This window comes from Cnephaeus nilssonii (assembly GCF_951640355.1).
Source record: "Cnephaeus nilssonii genome assembly, chromosome: 5".
NCBI classification, from domain to species: domain Eukaryota; kingdom Metazoa; phylum Chordata; class Mammalia; order Chiroptera; family Vespertilionidae; genus Cnephaeus; species Cnephaeus nilssonii.
The window spans coordinates 102301450-102320226 of NC_137076.1; the positions used below are offsets into that span (position 1 = coordinate 102301450).

The 18777-nt window shown below is 47.9% G+C and overlaps 2 protein-coding genes across 2 annotated transcripts in view; one reads left to right on the forward strand and one right to left on the reverse strand.

The window, feature by feature from the left end:
• DOCK2 (dedicator of cytokinesis 2) overlaps positions 1-18777 on the forward strand; it is a 365999-nt gene that overhangs the window by 181507 nt on the left and 165715 nt on the right. The gene's annotated exons all lie outside the window — the stretch shown is intronic.
• INSYN2B (inhibitory synaptic factor family member 2B) overlaps positions 1-18777 on the reverse strand; it is a 100974-nt gene that overhangs the window by 3627 nt on the left and 78570 nt on the right. Inside the window, exons 2-3 of the mRNA XM_079772612.1 lie at positions 9545-11778; positions 8332-8406 (exon numbers count right to left, since the gene is read on the reverse strand). Coding sequence (XP_079628738.1) covers positions 8332-8406; positions 9545-10860 — 1391 coding nt within the window. The 5' untranslated portion in view covers positions 10861-11778. The remainder of the gene's footprint in view (positions 1-8331; positions 8407-9544; positions 11779-18777) is intronic.

Here is an 18777-nt window from a genome sequence, read left to right on the forward strand (position 1 = left end):
CTTTGAGTGGAACACTCCCGAGTTTGAACCAAGGATATACCACTCACCGGCTAGGTGACCTTGGACAAGTTGCTTCTCTTTCAGAGACTCAGTTGAAAGTGGGGGCTATAAAGCTCTCTCACTGGATAGTTGCACAGATGGGACACAATGACAGGTGAAATGTCTTCACGTAGGATATGGTCTCTGCCCACTCCACTCTTCACTAAGTCTTTTGTCTTCCTATCTTATGGGCTGAATGTCTCTTCACTCATACCTGCTCTTCAGTAATTGTATACCTTGCCAGCATTATCACTCTTCACCCCTCCCCTCCATGTACATTCAGGAAAGAATACATTCTATGTTTCTATGGAAACACCACAGGATTGCCTTATAATCATTAGGACTTAGAGCTCTCCCCCCACCTCTCTTGCAATTGCCCCCACTGATTTTGACAATTGGAAGGAGATTGAAAGTAACTTTCTTTACAAGGCCAGGCAAAAAGCAGAGCATAGCGAAGTGTGTGAACTTAGGAAAGAAATTGATTGTTTTTTTAGGACAAAGCAATTTATTAACATAAAGGGAAATTGTCACTTTCCTTCTTATTCTTGACAAACTATTCTTTAGTTTGGAGGAATATGTATAGAGTCTCATCTCTTTTCATCTTGAAGCTGGATGGAGGGAAGGAGATACCCTTCACCTTCCTTTTTAGCCAACTCACACCACATTCAGCAACCTCCTGATAAGAGGAATAAATTGTCTACTTGGTGAGAAGTCAAGGAGAGGGTTGTTTGTAGATTCTAGGGAATGCCGTCTGCCTTGGGTTTGGTATCAAGGTGAACACCAGTAACTTCTTAAACCTTGCTTCCCCTTCTCTTCTTCTCTTAATCTCCCTCCCAGCCCACCCTTACCATCTTCGGCCACCCATATTCTGTAAGGATGAAGAGGAGTGCCGAGGGCTTAGTTTGCAGGGCTCTGGCTCACAGTGGGGCCAAGAAATTGTTACAGTACAGAATTCAGGCCTGCATCCATTGAGGTCATGTGGAGCAGTCGAGGTCAGGGCGGTTGGTCCTCTGAGGAATATCTGACACCGGGTTCAGGCTGCCCCAGTCACTGTCTAAGGGAGCCTTGGAGCCCTGCCCATGTGATCTGTCTAGGTGTGGTACTGCATTCTTTTAGAAAGTGAGCTGTCAGCCAGGAATGGGAGAGCTTTCAGGTGTCCCTCTGGAGGGCATCTCACTAGTCCAGCTCACACATCAATGCCTCAGCCATCAGGCCAGGTGAAAAGCACAGGGATGTTTTTCTAGGAAATTGGAAGCAGTGGGAAACCTAAGTCATGGATTGTTTGGAAGAAGAAATAGAAGCAAAAAGTAGATGGATACATTAGTACAAGAGCAAACAACAGAGCCTGGGTCTGGATGCAGCAGCTTGGCTGGACAAATCAAAGTTAGGTAGGCCAACAAGAAATACACGTTTATACAGAAACAGATGAATTAATAGAAACCCCTTACTTTTGAGTAGCACTTTCAAATTGCAAACCTGTCAGATCTGTGTTTTCATTTTATCCTCATGATAGCCCAGGAAAATGGGAAAATTGTTGTCCCCATTTAATTGACAAATGAGTTGGCATGGAGAAGTCACACTGTAAGTTATGAACAGAATATAAGCTTGGTTTCCAGACTCTTAGTCCTTGTTCTTCCTAAAGAGCAATGAGATGTTTTAGCCCAGGGCCTGGCTACTACCAGGGACTTAATCTAAAAGAAATAACAGAAGAGTACCTGGACCATGTTAGGTGAGGACGCATTACAATTCCAACTAATAATAATGAAGAGAAGAAGATGGAGGAGGGGGAAGAGGGAAGGTGAGAGGAAAAGGAGAAGGAAAAGAGAATGAGGAGGAGGAGGAGGTGGAGGAAGAAGAGGAGGACTGTCATTCGTGCAGTGAAATCTATATTGTAGACTCTGCACTGCAAGGTTAGTAATGCCCACATGCCTCATGTAATTCTCATGGCCCCCTTAGATGGATACTATCTTTGTTCCATAAATGAGGAAACCGAGGCAAGGGCAGATTACGGCCACACACTAGTAAACGACAGAGCAAGGATTTGAACCAAGATGGTCTAACTCTGAAGCTGGTGCACTAAAACAGACTGGACTGAGATCCTGGCCATCAAATGTGTGTGGGGTGGGGGTGCCGAGGTGGTGGTGACCAAGGCATGGTACATGACCGCCCTGTCCCCTGTGGAACCAGCTCACCCTGCAATGGTGTTTCCAGATTGCAGGGCAGTGCTGGTGGGAAGCTGTGTACCCAGAGAAGATGGGCACCCCCTTAGCAGGCAGCAAACTCAAATAATAGGTGGGCTCAGCCGTCGTCTTTGTCTTTGGTGTGGTAGGCTGCTGAGGTCTGCAGGGGGCCCTCTGCCCTTCTTTCTCAGCAAAGGGGCCTGGTCTTTTATTAAAGAGAAAGGGACAAACCCCTGCCACAAACCACTCTCCAAGCAGGTTGGCTGAGAAACTAATGGTCCACGACACCTCCCTGAAGATGGAGCATCCTCCAGGTCCCTCTCTACCTCCTCCCTCTGCGAGGGTTTCTGTGGCTCCTTGCTCACAGGGCCCTGTGACCACAGACATAGGGACCTCCTACAGGTTTCTTCTCTAAAGAATGAGCTGGCGGCCTCAGTGAGCTCAGCGAGGGCAGTTTGGTGCCTCTCTCCTTGGATAATCAAGTTACTTTTTTTTGGGGAAGGATCCCAGCCTTGGCACGTAGGCGCTTGAGTTAGTTTGTCTCACTGCCTCGCCTCACCCTCCCGCCCCCGCTCCTGAAACTTTCTCCTAATGACCAGTTTGCTTGTTATTTATAGGGTGTAATTTTAAGCTTCACAACTTGCAGCCATTTCAGGTTGGCAAGGGCACCCCTTCCCCTAGGGCATGCGTCTGCTGACAAGTCCTCAGGGAATCACAGGTTCTCCTCCGGGTACTGGAACATGAGCTGCAAGAATCATCATGCTGATGGCTAATTGAGAGAACCCTGCGCTCTGGGTTCTGTGGCTCTGGAACGAGGAGGTCTTCCTGTTAAGCCCTCAGCCAGGACAGGCCCGCTCAGAGAACGTGACCACATATATTCACTGATTATGCCAGGTCCCAGGTAAGAGGGGAAGGGACAGGAAAATCTCCCGAAAGGAGGGCCTGTTTCAGCCCCAGCTCTGTTGGATCTTGGACAAGTCACAGACCCTCTCTGAGTCTCCATTTCCTCATCTGTAAAATGGGAATAATAACCATACTCGTACATCAGGGTTGTTGGGAGTGTGAGATGAGATGCTGTGCGTACAGTGTTCAGCAAACTGCCTGGCTCAGTGCCTGGTAGGACAAGTGGTAATGATTGTTACATTTACTTGACAGAGAAATAAAGATTAGGTCATTCTGTGGTCAACCGTGGCCTCTGTGCCAGCAGCCATCCGTTTGTTATTCCTGGGAAATTCTCAGCTTGCTTGATTTTATATTTATGGCATGTTTCAGCCTCTTTAGCTATTAATGCATTAAAATAGGTTTCATTTTTTATTGCAGATAAATTGCTGATGCTGTAAATCCTTTTCCCCTTATTCTCTGGGGAGAAGAAGGAAGGGATAACATGCTGCTGAGAGAAACAGGGACCAGAGGCAAATATCTTGGGGATCAACCAGTTGGGGCTCGGAGAAATTTCCATATGTACCTCTGACTTTATGCCTGTTCCTTAAAGAGACGGCTTGAGCTATGTCTGGCGGTGGTTATGTAGGGAGGCTGGTTGGTATTGCTATGATGTGCAAGGTCCAGCCTTTGAAGTGAATGCTGCTCAGTCCATGTTGAAATGTGCTGAGAGCCGCAGATGCGTCTGTGATTACTAGAAAGAACAGATAGGCTGTATGCTTTGTGGGTGTTTTTCACTGGGACTTCCATTTTTTGGCCAAAAAGAGGACTGTGACCGGAAGACCTGGCTCTTGCAATCACCGGGCTCCCTGCTGGGAGAGCCGCCTAAGCAGACCAAAGGAAAATACTAAATAATTGAAGTGGAAAGTTGGTTGCTAAACCCACAGGCCTGGGTGCATATTACATTTCTAGTGAAATACCTTGTTCTCAGGTTAGCTAATAAATAGCTGTAAGTGGCAAGCAAGGCCAAGACCCAGTGTCCAAAACACTTCACCATAGAAAGGAACTAACGGAAGGCTCCCAAGCACTACCAACCAGGTGGCCCCCGGGGACTCGTGGAGCTCTTTGGAAGGTGGCGGCCAGGGTTTTCTCTGGCGGGCACACAGTTAGAAGGCTTAGGCCTGTGCTCCAGAGAGACTCCTTGTGATAAGTTCTGAATATCAAAGCTGGTGAATCTGAGATGCCTTTGAGATAGTTGCTATGTCCCTGTAGTTAGGGGAGAGAGAGAGAGAGAGAGAACATGCTGATGAAAGAGGTAGGAGAAGACGGGAGTGTCATAAGACATCAACTTAAAATCCATGAGTACAGCCCTGGCCAGTTTTGCTCAGTGGTTAGAACATCAGCCCACAGACTGAAGGGTCCGCGTTTGATTCCCAGTCAAGGGCATGTACCTCGGTTGCAGGCCACATCCTGGCCCACGTCAGGGCAAGTGCCAGAGGTGACAATCCATCTCACATTGATGTTTCTTTCTCTTTCTCCCCTCTCCCTCCTTCCACTCTCTCTAAAAATCTATGGAGAACATAGCCTCAGGTGAGGATTAACAAATAAGTAAGTAGATAATAAAATTAAATTAATAAATAATTCACGAGTACAGTTGAAACCATGAAAAGAAGCTGAGGAGGAGAGGAGGAGACAGCCTGTCCAGCTAGACCCCCACACAAACAACAGCTCTTCTGTTTCTCTCTAGCCCCTTTCAACCTCTCCCTTCACCCATTAAAAAGGCTAAGTTTGCAGCATGCTCTTTATTTCCATTTCCCAAGTAACATGTTTGGATGGTAGAGGAAATTTTTTTTCTGAGAAAGACTTCCTATTCTCTTCCCTTAAAACATTTGATGCATTTTACAACTTAAACCAAGAAGGTTTTTTTCCTGGGGGCTATGTCCAGAATATAAATGCATGATTGGTGTAGTCAAAGTCCTCCAAAGAGGCTCAGCAATGATTGTCAGAGTGAACTTGAAGATGAAGTGCAGGGAGATGTGGCTGGAGGAGCAGGGGGTGGAGTGGGGGAAGGAGGAGGGGTGTGGCTTGGGAAACCTCGTGCCTTTGAGAAGAAGAAGGGGAGCTGATTGCTCCGAGCTCCATTTCTCAAACTTCAATCATTCGTTCACTATCTTCATGGTTTTTGTGAAACTATTGACTTAATGCTTTTCTTCCTTAAATCAATTTTCTATTTAAACTTCAAAACGTGTATATAAAATAGTCGATACCACTTTTGAAAATGGAGACATGCATCATTTACAATGAATATGTAGGGGGACTTGTTTTAGAAGTTAAAAGCTTCAATAAAAAATTTTTAAATGATTACATTCTGGCTAGATACTGTTGCTTGCCTATGGCTATGAGCCTGAGACCTACTCTGTCTGGGCAAAGAAGCGTGATCAATAAGCGTAGAAAAGCTTTTGAAGACATTCTAGCACCAACTTCGACATTTCCCTCTTGGTCATCACAAGGGTGGAAGTAAACTTGGAAAGAGAACAGCCTTCTCACTCGGTAACCCAGTATTATTTTATCTTAGGCGCCGTAGGTGGCCTTCGCCCAACCCGTTGAGAAACTTGTCCTAGAATCAATGCTAAGGATCGGGGAGGAGTGTGACTGGAGACTAAATAGCCTGGAACCAGCTTGAGGCATAGAACCGATTTCTGCCCCCTCCCCTTGGAGCCGGTGGCAGTCAAAACTCAAAGGAGTGCATTCTCCCTGGTGTAAGAAATCACCTGACAGCCATGCGTGGAGGCCTCAGGCATCCTTGTGGTGCTGTGCTTCTTGGTGAGATGGGATCTAAGGAAGTGGTCTGTGGTAAGAAGAAAGCCAAGGAGTCTTGTGGGGAGGGGGGCAAACAAAAGGTTCCTCTTGGAGCAGAGACTGAGTTGGACAGAACCAATGACATGTCTTGATGGGAGCAAGTAGCATTAGCCAAGGCCTTCGGCGATGGGGCCACTTGAGAAACCTCCTGTGCTGCTAACTTAGCAGCAACATCTCCAGGGAGACAGACCTGGCAGGCAACGCGTCCTGAGCCCGTGTGCTTTATGTACAGTGACGGGCACTGGGCCCATCCGCCGTCAGGAGAGGGACCACAGCCGAACAAGGCCCAAGGATGAGCACTGCACATCACTTATTCATTAGATGTAAGATCTGACTTTACAGGACACAACACAGGGTTTGCAGTCGTTTGAAATGTTTTAAAAAAATGACAACTCTCATCTTCTCACTGTTACTATGATGGGGATGTTTGATCTCTTTGCTTTCATCAAATTAATTGCCTGTTCCTTCGCAATGGTTTAGATACAAGGGTACGGATACTGTCTGCGAGGACAGACTGGCTCTGAATGGTGATGAGGAGTGGATATACACAGTGGCTGCTCCTCTTGGAAAACTGGGAAGGGACGTGTGCATGAAGGTTTACTAACCTTTCCAGGGGTGTAAATTAATTTAGACTGTTTGCTGGGGATGTTTGAAGTAGCTACAGGAAAATGCAAACATTCTCAGACTTGTGGGAAGGTCATAGTGTAACCAAATATTGCCACTTTTAATTGAGCACAGAACACCCGAATGTCAGGACTGAAAGGGACCAGAGGGAGCATCTAATTAAAGGCCCTCATTGTTCAGATGAGGTAACTCAGGGGTCAGAAATGATCTGCCCACAGCCAGGCCATGAAGCTCACAGTAGCCTGGGCAACAGTCACTTGTCCTTTTCATTTACATAAGCTAAATAAAAAGTCATCTTAAGGTAATAGAAAATACATCATCTGGCTGAGGAAGAAAAGAGACTATGCAAAATTTGAATGGAGATTAGTTAAACATAATTATTGTTTATGATGAATAGATTTTTTTTTGTCCTGCCTAGCTGTCTAGACATTTAATAAGTTTTGTCTTCCTAGAGCTTAGAAAATTTGCTTAAGATAGATGTTTAAAAAAGAAGGGAGCAAAAAGGTGACAATGGATGAGCCTGCCTACTTATTATTTACAATGTCCCCTGCCTTTTGGGGGAGTGTTTGCAGGGGAACTTTCGCACGGAGGTAAAGGGCATTTTCTGTGCTCGCTCCTGAAGATTCTGCCATTTGGTGAAAATATGTAGTTCCGAGGCTCCTAGGTGAAAGGCATTGACATTTCGATGAAAGAAACGTCCAAGGCCCTGCCTAAGTGTAGGGGCCTTCTGACCTCCAGGCCTCCCATCCCTTATTGGGACAAAATCTCGGGATTCTGCGGGAGAGAATGAGAAGAATTTAGAAGAAGACACAGGCAACCCAGTTGGGCTGCCCTTTTCATCCGAGAGAAACGTAATAGAGAAAGCAAAACCATACACTTTTGTCAGAATTAGATGCCATCAACTGAAATGACTGCTTTTGACTGCATTTCCACCAGGCCACTGAAATGGGCTTCCCGCTCAGGGGGCATTGATCTTTCTAGTAATAACGATAATAAGGCCTTGGATTGTACAGAGCTCTGCAGTCACAAAGGCATTCACATATATTACCCCATTTGCTCCTTGTGGCAACTCTGTACAGGGATAATGGTCCCCACCCTATGGATGAGGAAACTGAGCCCCAGACTTGGGGGTTTGGACTGTTCTCACTATTATATGATGCTTTCCCTTCTATTACTTATAAAAACCCACTTTATTGCAGCAGTCTTTCCCCTGCTGGAAGGAAATGATGCACTTAGAAATGCAAAGTGCCGAGCATATCTTTTGACGGATAGTGAGTGCTTGGCCTGCTAGCTGCTGTTGAGGAAGAGGCATTGAGGTGCAATAATTGGGACCACAAGGTTTGGGGTCAGAAAGGTCTGGACTGGAGTCCTGAGCCTGAGCCCTTCTCTGAAAATGCTGTATGTGAGCCGGGTCACGGGGCTTAACTTCCCCAAGGACATGAATGCCTACCTCATCAGGTAAACGTTTGAAATGAGATGCCAGTGTGCACGCAGAGTGTTCAGTAAGTGCAGGATCATTATCAAAAGGATGTGCTCAGAGGCCTTACTGTAAGAAAGCAAAGTCATGCCTACTTTAGAACCAGATGTTAACGTCTCACAGTTAAACACCTTGATATTTAAGTCTCGGGTATTGAAAGGCCTCCCGTCTTTGCCTCTCTCTTGACTTTCTGCCTCTAAGAGAGTTTACGAGAAGGTTCTGTGGACCCGTAGCTTCCGCGCTCCACAGCCGGCCTCCGCTGTGGCCAGGTACCTGTATATGATGCACGCCGTGTTCTGGCAGGTACTGCAATTGTTGAGATCTTGGCCGGTTCGATAAAAGTTGCGCCTGCAAGATAGAGCATTTGCGGGATAAATCTATGGGCGAAAGTCCCAGGGCGTGCACGCAGCCTACTGACTCCTTCCCGCAGTGTGGCACTGGCCCTCCCAGGAGAGCCGTGCCCTGAATCCACGTGACCATTACAAATACACGAGGAGCCATGATCATGGGACCTCGTGTTTCTAGAGGGTTTATACACGTTTATGCACTTTCACATCTGCGGGTTTCCTCACGCTGACAACAATCCTGGGGATGACCCTGCTCTTCTTCACCCCTCGTGACAGAAGGGACACTGAGGGACTTCGCAAATGAGCGGGGGGTGGGGTGGGGGAGGTTGTTAAAACTCCCAACCCCTTAGTCCAGTGTGTGTCTCTCTGGGCCACCTCAGTGCTGTTCTCTCACAAGGCAATGCTGACTATGATTCCTAGCAGCAAATGTCACTTAATTCCCTCAGCTCTCTCCTTCCCTTGTGTGGATGAGCGTCACCATTCCTTCCTCTCAGTCTTTAGGGAGCGCATTTTCGAGGGACGAACACGTCACACCTAAATAAGTAACTGCCTCCCCTGCCCAGGCTGGTGTGAGTCACCCAGGAAAGCACCGAGTGGCTTGTTCTCTCTGCAGAATTGTGATCTCGTTGCAGTTTCTACCTCCTTGGTCAGCGATGGCCTGGCCCACGCCCTGAGACTGGTCAGTGGAGGGCAAGGTCAACAGTAAGCTTGGTGGCCACCTCGCGTCCTTTGTGACAAACACACAAATAACCAAAATCCTTTGCAAACGCCACAAGTTGCTTCGAGGCTGGGTGGGGGCAGTGCCTGTGGGCTATCACTTCCCCCCACCATTTATCAACCGGACCCCCATCTTACAATCCTTTCAGGCCCTGCTGCTTCCTCGCCCCCTTGTCTCTAGTCTGTTGATATTTGGAAACAAAAACAAATAGTCGTGGGAGTCCACCAAAGCCTAGAATTGAATGAGGCCCAGTTGGAATTAAGGGAGACCATTGCTTAGGATTTGAGGAAACAACTGAAATGCAGACATTTTTGGAGACATTTTACTGACAGAAACCAATGCTCGCTCTCTCTGTGTCTGCTCCTCTCCTGGCAAACGACTGGACACAGTAGTTTTTAATGTAAAGAGAAAATCACCTTACCCTTCGGTGAGAGCCCGAGCTTTCTCCAAGTCTTGAATTACATTCAGAAGGACTTTAATTTTCTCTTGGTTCGAGTGCAGGGACTCCTCCACGGACTGCAGCCTGCCCTGGAGGTCGCAGAGTTCGCCCCGGGCCAGGTGAATCTGGCTCATCTCCCTGTTGCTCTGAAGTTTGCTCTCCCTCCTTGGACGAGAGGACGGGAGGTGATCGTTCCCTGGACAGTTTCGAAACTCCAGGGCGTCCGACTGGGTGGGGTTCCTTGCTGTCTGCTCCTGACACGCAGGGCCAGCTTTGGATGGGTGGTTCGGTTTGAGTGACGGCAGGTCCTGGTGATTGCTGCTCGATGACGGACAGTCCGAAGCCCCTCCTGGATGGGCTGGCTGTCCGTGGGAGCCTGGCGAGGGGGAGCCGTGAGTCCGTGGAGGCGAGGGAGCACACGCTTCCTTTGACAGAGATGACAGTGGGCCAAAGTCTGGGTCCCCAGAGTTGTCTTTGGGCAAAAGCAATTCAGGTTTAAGTTTCCCTGTGCCTGGCATGGGGTTGGCACCGCTGGTGGCGTTCAAGCAGGAGGGGGGTCTTTCTGAATCTGACGGCAGCACGCTTCGCCCATCACCTGGACACAGGCCCACCAAGGGGTGGACAGAGTTGCTTATCTCTGCGGGCTCTCCAGCTGCCCAGGCCGGGCTGTGATAAATATCATCGGGGACCTGAATGGCAGCGGTTGCTCTCTCTGAGGCCCTCGCAGCTCCTGCTTCCAAGCATAGGCTCACCGGCCCGTTGCTCTGCACCTTGGGCATTCGAGGGAGAAACGGGTGCGACACCTGGACCCTGCGAGGCCCGTCCTCAAGGTGCTGCGCCAGCCGTAAGCAGGCGAGGTCAGAAGCTACCATGTCCTGTTCCGAGAGGTTGCCGTTGACCTGGATGGCACTTTGGAATGCTGTTGGCATTTCCACCAGGGACTTACTGGCTGTGAGTCTCTTCCTTTTGAAGATCGGGAAATGCTTCCTGAGACTGGGGGAGGTTTGGATCGCGATGTTCCGGTAGCCCCCTGCCTTCTGGGACCGGGGGAAGGAGAGCGAGTAGGCGGGGAGGGGATGGTGTCTGGGTTCTTGGGTCTTGCCCGTCACAGCCGGGTCCTCGGTCGCGTGGACGTCCACCCCGGCCAGGCCAGGCGGAGGCTTACTGGTCCCATCTTCCTTGAACCGCACCTGCTGAGACTTGCTGCGGCGGTGGTGCGGCTGCTTGGCGAACGCCACCGACTCCAGGCTGTTCCGCTTCAGCAGCACCGGGCGCATTTTCGTATTTTGCTGGGCCATTGAGCCTCAGTTGGCAGGATCGGGACCGTACACGTGTCCTGGGCACATGTCCTTAGGTCATGGGAGCGGTCTCCGGCGCTGGCATCTCAGACACAGAGACCTGCCGGCCGAGACGGAGCGGCCCTTTCCTCGGAGAGGAGCAGGCCGTGTGGGCCATCCCCAGCCCGTGGCTTCCACTCGGGAGCTATCCGCAATGCTTCCCCTGCAGTTACAATATTATTTCATTGCAGCGATAATTGCCACTTAGATAAACAATGAGTTAGGCTAATTATTAAACATCCAATCTACCAAGAGAGCTGGTGGGCTGTTTATCAAGAGAGGCTGGCAGGCGGCTCCGATCCTGGGAAAAGCTTGCCGCCTTGAACACAAAGACAACAAAAGTACCATTTAGGGGATAGCGCCAGACTCCCAGTGTGTGAATTCCGAAGGAGACCTGCTACGTCTGGAACAGGCGGCTTCCTTTGCCGGAGCATCCGTCTCCAGTGTAAAACTACAGGACGCTTAAGCACATCTTCTTGCCAGGGCATGTACGCAGGCGGAGAAATCGGTGGCCTGGGGGTCTGCTTCTTTGATGCTCCATGATGCTCCTAAGGGAGCCGCCCCGTTTCTGTCAATCACAGATCCCACCCTCAGAGCCATTGTGTCTTTTCATGCTCTGCCCCTCTCCTGCAGCGGGGGACACGTATCTTCCTAAACAGCCTCACAGAACCCGGTGGGGTGTGACCAGGACAGGCGTGAGGCATCTGAAGCCATGCAGAGGGCAGCGTCCCTGTCGTGGTTCACACGTGGCTCAGGTTCATAGCGGGGCAAGTGATCCTTGGCTGTAGCCGCTGGGGATCTAAGCTGAGAAAGGCTGGCCCTTGGCCCCGGCACTGGGGGTCTGAGGCTCGGCTGTCTTTGCCAGCAGGCAAGGAGAGTCTGAAAGGGAAGAGACGACAACTGAGAGTGCAGTTCCTGAGGACCTGGGATTCTCTCCAAATTCCACCACCCAGTGGGGTGCTGCTGAGCGGAGGGTTTAGGAGCAAGTCAATCACCCTGTCCTGCCTTCTGTTACCCTGTCACCTTGTGGCTGCAGGGCCTCGGAGCTAAATGCCCATTGGCCTGATCATTTCCTCCTTCACTCCTGGGCATCGCCAGCCAACTCCTATTCATCCCCGAAGTCCCAGCTTAAATGTTACTTCCTCAGGGAGCCTTCCCAAGGACTCCTCCCTCATGTACACCTCCAGCGCTAGACCATTATACCTTCCCATCACATACTTCATAACACCAATTGCAGCCGTCCTTAAGTAATCATTTGTGTGTGTGTGTGTGTGTGTGTGTGTGTGTGTGTGTGTGTGTATTCATTTGATGTGCCTCTACCTCGTAAGCTCCAGCATGGCAGGGCCAGAGCCACCTTGGGTATTCCCAGCCCTCCTTTGGGCTCATTGTGGGTGCTTCATGGGCATGTGTTCATGGAGTGGATGGCTGGATGAAGGTCCTTTGGAAGCAAAGGAGAACCTGGGCACAGGGGTGCTAGGGTCCCCTGCCAGGGCAACAGGACAGTGAGTTCTCTCTGCTATGACTGTAGCGTTTACTTGGGGACAAGATCTTCCCTAATGTCTTCATTTTTTAAATTGCTTTCCAGGAGATAAATGTGCATAAAATTCTCTTTGGGAAGTGTGCCTTGTAACAATAACCGTTACCATTTATTGAACACTTATTTTTACCGTGCTGAGGGCTTTCCATGCATTAATCATAACAACTCATTTACTGAGGACTCACTAATGTGCCCGGAGCTGTTCTAAGCTGGAACTCATTCATTCCCTACTCTTAACCTCTACACGCCATTGCCTTTTCATTATTGCATTATCTCAGTTAATCCTTACAACATAACCTTTCAGGTGTCAGGATTCTTATTGGACTGATGGGGAAGCTGAGGCTCAGAGAGAGTAAGTACTCAGTGAAGAAACTGAAATGTGAACCCAGATATCTGCGATTCCAAAGCTTGGGTTCTTAGCCGTGAGGTTCTGATTTTGTCCCCTTGGGACCTGCCCTGAGTGCAGACAGATGAGATCAGTGATTTGAGAAAGGAGAAGGCCCCTGCAGGCCTAGAGAGATGCAAGGGACTATCCCTACATGGCAAAGTGGACCTATTCACTGCAAGTTCAAGGGATCACACTGGGGTCAGACAAGTTGGAAGCATGCCTGGGTTGACCAAAGAGTTTTAAAAGAAAATGAGTGTCATAAAATAGTGCACATTCTGTCTATGGTTCTCAGCCTTAGAGTCGTCTTCTTTCTTCGGGGATTACTAGGTAATGAGCAGGGCAATTTCAGCTTTCCCTGCTCCCGGCTCCCTTGAGAAGGACCAACTAAGCCAGCGTTGTGGGGCAGTGAGTGGCCGGGCCTGAAAGGGAACAGGATCCATCTATAGTGCAAATGACTTGTCAGCTTGTCCTGAGGCCCTGCTACTCCTCTTGTGCTGCAGAGCCTAGGTATTTATTTGTCTACTTTTGTGGATTAATTTAGGTTATTGTCCTCCACCTTTTCTCTCTCCCTTCCTGTTCATTAGTGTTTTGTTCTGGTAAAGTTAACTCACTTTGACTACAGTGGTCTGAAGCTGGTTTTCATAAGCTAATGTTTAGTGAACATTGGTTATGTGCTAGGCATTGTGATAGCTGTTTTTCATTTACTTTCTTCTTTAATCCTTGTGACGTTCATAGAGGCAGGTACTATCAGCATCTCTGTTTATAAATCGGGAAACTGAGGCACGGGAGGTTAAGTAATTTGCCCCAAGTCATTCACCTGGTACGTGCCAGAGCTGACATTTGAACTCGAGGACTGACCGTGCACACAGGATCCTGACCACTGCACTTCCTGCCTCTTCCAGGACTGGAAAGGGACTTCTGGTGCAAGGCTGTCAGGCAGGGTTCAAAGTCCCTCCCCCCTTTCCTTCTGAAAGTCAGCCATTATTCTGGTTTTAGCCCTGCTTTTTCTCCAGCAGTTTATGTACCCTTGAGATATTTCCTTTTGAGCTTCAAAAACAGTTGGTTTTCTATTTTTAAAGATATTACATGTGCATTGCAAACATTCAAATAGTGAAGATTAACAAAAAAGGAAGAAAAAAAATCATCTGAAATCTCACCATCCATAAAGAGCCACTCTGTATGCATGCGATTCAGGTCACCAGGCATGCACATCGCACTCCCATGCAGACTCACGGCAATCCTTTAAAAAAACTGAACAGCATGGGGAAAGTTTTATATTATGGCTAATAGATTCACACCCTCCTTTTAAGTGGGCGAACCAGACTCTGTTGTCTAGTTATACCATGGTTTTTTAAAATGGTATCCTTTTGTGGATATTAGGTTGTTTCTAAATATTTGATATTATGAATAATCCTGTAAGTAACATTTTTTTTTTGTGAACCTTGGAGTAAATTCCTAGAAGAAGAATTAGTGGGTTAAAGTACCCATACACTTTACATTTTGTTGATATTATCACTTTTCCTTCCAGAAAGTTCTAATGTATAACCCCACTATTACTGCATGAGACGCCTTTTTAGCAGAGCCTCTTTGTCACTGTGTTTGGTCAGTTTCTGATGACTTTTTTTCATCATTGCCGATAAAATGGGAGAACAATTTCTTATTATGTAATTTATTTAAAATTTGGCATTTTCCCATATATGTATTGGTTTTACACTACCTCTGGTATGCATAAAGAATGAAAAGTTAAACGTGATCATTTGAACAATTAAGCGAATATGGAAACTCTTGTGTCTTAGACATAACCTAGGAAGCATAGTAAATATAATATAAAAATTTTCACTTAAAAAGTTTCATATTTATATTCCAATTCTTCTGCCCCACTGCCCTCCAGGACCTTTGCACAGACATGTTCTGGGGAGTACACCTGGCTAAAGGGAATAGCCTTTTATAGGCCTCAGGTCTCACAGGCTCCCAGCTCACCACTAATTGATAGGGGGTTCCCTGGGCCTTGGTGGTTAGGGCTTAATTAACATCCTGGCCAGAGTCCAGAATCGCTCCCCGGAGGTGGTTGTGGCAGCCCGTTGCACACCCCGTGTCTGGGAGTTATTGCTGATCTTTTTATTGTTATTGCTTTGACATTTTATTCTCTCCTCCCTTGATTGTTGACTTACTGAACACCAGCGACTGTTTATGGTCCAACCATGAACTATGCGTGGTCCACATTGGATGGTTCTCATGAAATCGTGTCCATTTGGTAGCTACAGAAACATTTAGCACTATCATTGTAGGGCTTAAACTTTGGACTTTCTCTGGAAAAGACTCCCAGCTCTCTGCTGTGACTTTTAGGCTCTACAGTGAAAGACTGAGTGCATAGGCGTTAGCCTATGGTTGACTTGACTAGCATCTTCCACTTCCTGACTGTTGACCTGGAACAAGTGCCGTGGCCTTTGTAAAACCACACAGAGTTGTTGTGAGGATTAAATCAGATCATGTACATAACATGGTCGGCATGGCCATGTTAGCTCATTAGATAGAACCCAACGGGGACCATGAGATACTCATGAGAGTGTCTTGCTCCATGCACTTTCCCTCTGGAGAGTAAACTGGGGGTAAATTTTCAGGATGCAGTGCACAAGGATGGCATTCCCAGGAATCCTGCCCTCGCCCTGCCATGTCCATACTTCATGTACCACATTGGCATTGGGCTTAGCTCCCTGTACAGTGATTGACCTTCAGCCTCCTCAACTAGACTGCAAGATCCTGAGGGCAGACACTGGTCACAGTCCACTCTGAACCCCTGGCCCTTACACCCAGCTTGATACAGAGCCCATGTTAAGTGAATTCTTGTCGAAGGAATGAATATAATCCAGTATTACCTAATTGCCTTAGCTTCTATAGCATGGAATAGTTGCATAGTTGGCATGGAATAAATATTTGTGTAACTAATTATTAAACGACAAATTAATTCACTTCCAACTTGCTTTCTCTTTCAAAGATAGACAATCACTAGGTCTCTAGGATGAATGAAATATGTCTGTCATTTAGTTATTATGCTAGCTCTGTCCATGACTCAGTGAGTTTGGTGAAACCATATTGAGAAGCTGCTATGACCTGGGCACTGTGACAAACATGGTGGAGATTACAGAAATGAATAAGACCTGAGTACTACTGCAGCACTAAGAAGGGGCCTTGAAGAGCCACCTCAAATAGAACCAGCATCTGGGAGGTGGTGCATAATGCTGTACAGAGTAGGGGATGATGTGGATGGAGGAAGCTACATGATTCATCTCATGTATTCAGATCCGGCTTCAAGCATCAGTGGCACTTACATGTTAAATGGGATTTACGCTTTAGCCTTTACTTCAGGAGTCAGCAACTTTTTTCTCTAAAGGGCCAGATAGTAAATATTTTCAGCTTTTCTGGCCTTACAGTCTCTGTCACAACTATTCAACTCTGTGTGTGGCAAGAACGCAGCCACAGACAATATGGCAACAAATGGCTGTGACTGTATTCTAATAAAACTTCATCTGTAAAACAGGCATCAGGCCAGATCTGGCCTGGGGGTTGGGGACAGGCATAGCTCACCAACCCCTGCTTTGGGCAATGGTTTTTGAGCAGGAGAAACCTGATGAGGTTTTTGTTTTTCAGGGAAAGCTCTATTTGCTGACACCTTGCTATCTCCTTTCTCTTTCTGTACTTCAAGTCAGTAATAATAACCCTGCCTATTTATATCACACTTTACAACGTACGAAGCATTTTCAAATTCCTTGTAATCTTTACTAAGGAAGCTGGGAAGCTTTACCTCGGTTTTAAAGAAGCGGAATCAGCTGCAGATGAGCTAGGTGGCCTGTCCTGAGTCACAGAGGTGGGACTGAAATCCAAACCCGGTGCCAACCTCAGGACTCCACTGGAGACCCCGAGTTTTCCACTTCATTTGACCCATCAGATGTCTCCCCAGCATTTAGCCAGGCAGATGTCTAACCATTGAATGTGTTGCTCATGTTTCCCCAGCTAGAGGGCTAGAGGATGCGTTCTCTCTCTCTCTCTCTCTCTCTCTCTCTCTCTCTCTCTCTCTCTCTCTGGCTGCATTCTTAAAGGGTAGGAATATGTCTTATACTTTTATATCTTCCACAGTATAAGTTTGTAGGAGGCACCATAAAAATAACTACTGATCGCTTACTCCTGGGTCTTGTGGTTCTTCACACCAAAGTTCCCTTCCCTTCCACCTGTATTCAGCTGCTCGGTGGTCAGATGTTGGCGAGTATCACTGCATACCCATCTGAAATCAGAGTTCATGTCTGTGGTCCAAGACTTTGTCTTTTCAATTTGAAAGTTGCCTCGGCAGCTTTCTCAATAAGGAGCAGAGGGGATGATAAAATTGTGGTGGTGGTGGTGGTGGTGGGGGGGGGGGTCTGTGTGAATCTGCATTTTCCCCCAAATGGTCAAGAAGCCAAAGGGAACTGGCTCTCTTTTTGCCTCCTGGAATTATTAAGCGTAGGCTGACTTAGGGGCAGAATTAGGCAACAAACGATAATCAAAACTCATATATTTGGAGCCTAGGAAGGTACAGTGCTCATGAAATCTTCTCAGTTTTAAACACGCCGTGTTTCTCCTTTTCTCAGTTTCTGCTATTGGTACCCAAGTCTCCATCATCTCTCATCTGTGCCACCAAAAGCGAGGTCTCCAGCCTTGTCCGCTTTACCACGCTCCCTCCACATGGCAGCCAGAGTGATCTTTATAAAATGTAATCAGAGCATGCCAGGCCCCTCTCTGAAACCCTCCAAAGGCACTCCATTGTATTTAGATTAAAACCCAAAGTCTTGACAAAATCTGCAAGACCCTGCATCACCTGGCCTTGCCCGCCACCAACCTCCCTCCTCGCCCCCAATCTCATCTCTTGCCACTTTCCCCTTCCTTTCTCTGACCTGGTCCCCGACCCTGGACATGCCCCATTCATTCTCGTCATCTGTCCTCCTTGCTGGCTGCTCCTTTTGTCTGGACTGCTCTTCCCCTTTCCAAGGCTGGTCTCCTCACCCAGGAAGCCTCAGCTCCAAGGATGCCGTCTCCAGGAGGCCCTCCCCAGCCTCCTCTCCCTCCCATGGCCCTCTGTCCTATTAGCTTGTTGGTTTATTTGTTGATTGGCTGTCTCTGTCCCATTTATTGAGGAACCTCAGTAAGCATTTGCTGAAAGAATGAGTGAATGAATTCTTATAGTTAGTGTCTTCAAGGAGTCATACAGTCTTAGAAATAGAACAGAGAACTTCAAAACTTTACACCTTGGGGGACGTCCCATTCAGTGGTTTTCAGTTCTCCTTTAGCAATGGAATCTTATTTCTAAATCCAAGCTTGATCCCAATCCCAATATCTGAGACAGAATAAAGCCGAGCTGTTCTAGAAAACATAGGAAGCAGTACACGCCCGGTCACTCTGAGCCACACCCTGGAACCCCAGGGCTCCCAGCAAGCTCGGTTTGAAAGCCACTGAGACAAGCCCTCTCATTCTACAGACGGGGGAGCGGAGGCTCTGAGCTCTCCTCTACCTACAACGTTCTCCAGAACAGGGACGCTGTCTCGTATCCCTGCCCCCAGCATGGTCCTGGCAGGAGCTCAGGGAACGTTGCTGAACTCTCAGGCAACCCCCTGAGTTTGCAGGCAGTAGTGGAAAACGATGCTGCGGTGCAGGCCTCTGTCCTCCAGGGCAGCGGTGATGGTGGAGGGACCACGGCCTCCACCTGGTTCAGGGACAGGCGCCTCCTTTTGAGCCACACCTCATGGAGAGACTGGCTTCCTGCGCCCGGAGGCCTCACGTGCATGGCAGGCCACCAACACTACTTCCTTTCTTCCTCCCACTCTAGCCCTCTGATTACATTCGTCAAAAACCCAGGGAGGATATTATTCCTCAACCTCCTCTTCATTCGCAATCTCATTCTTCTCCTCTTCCTTTTATTAAAAAA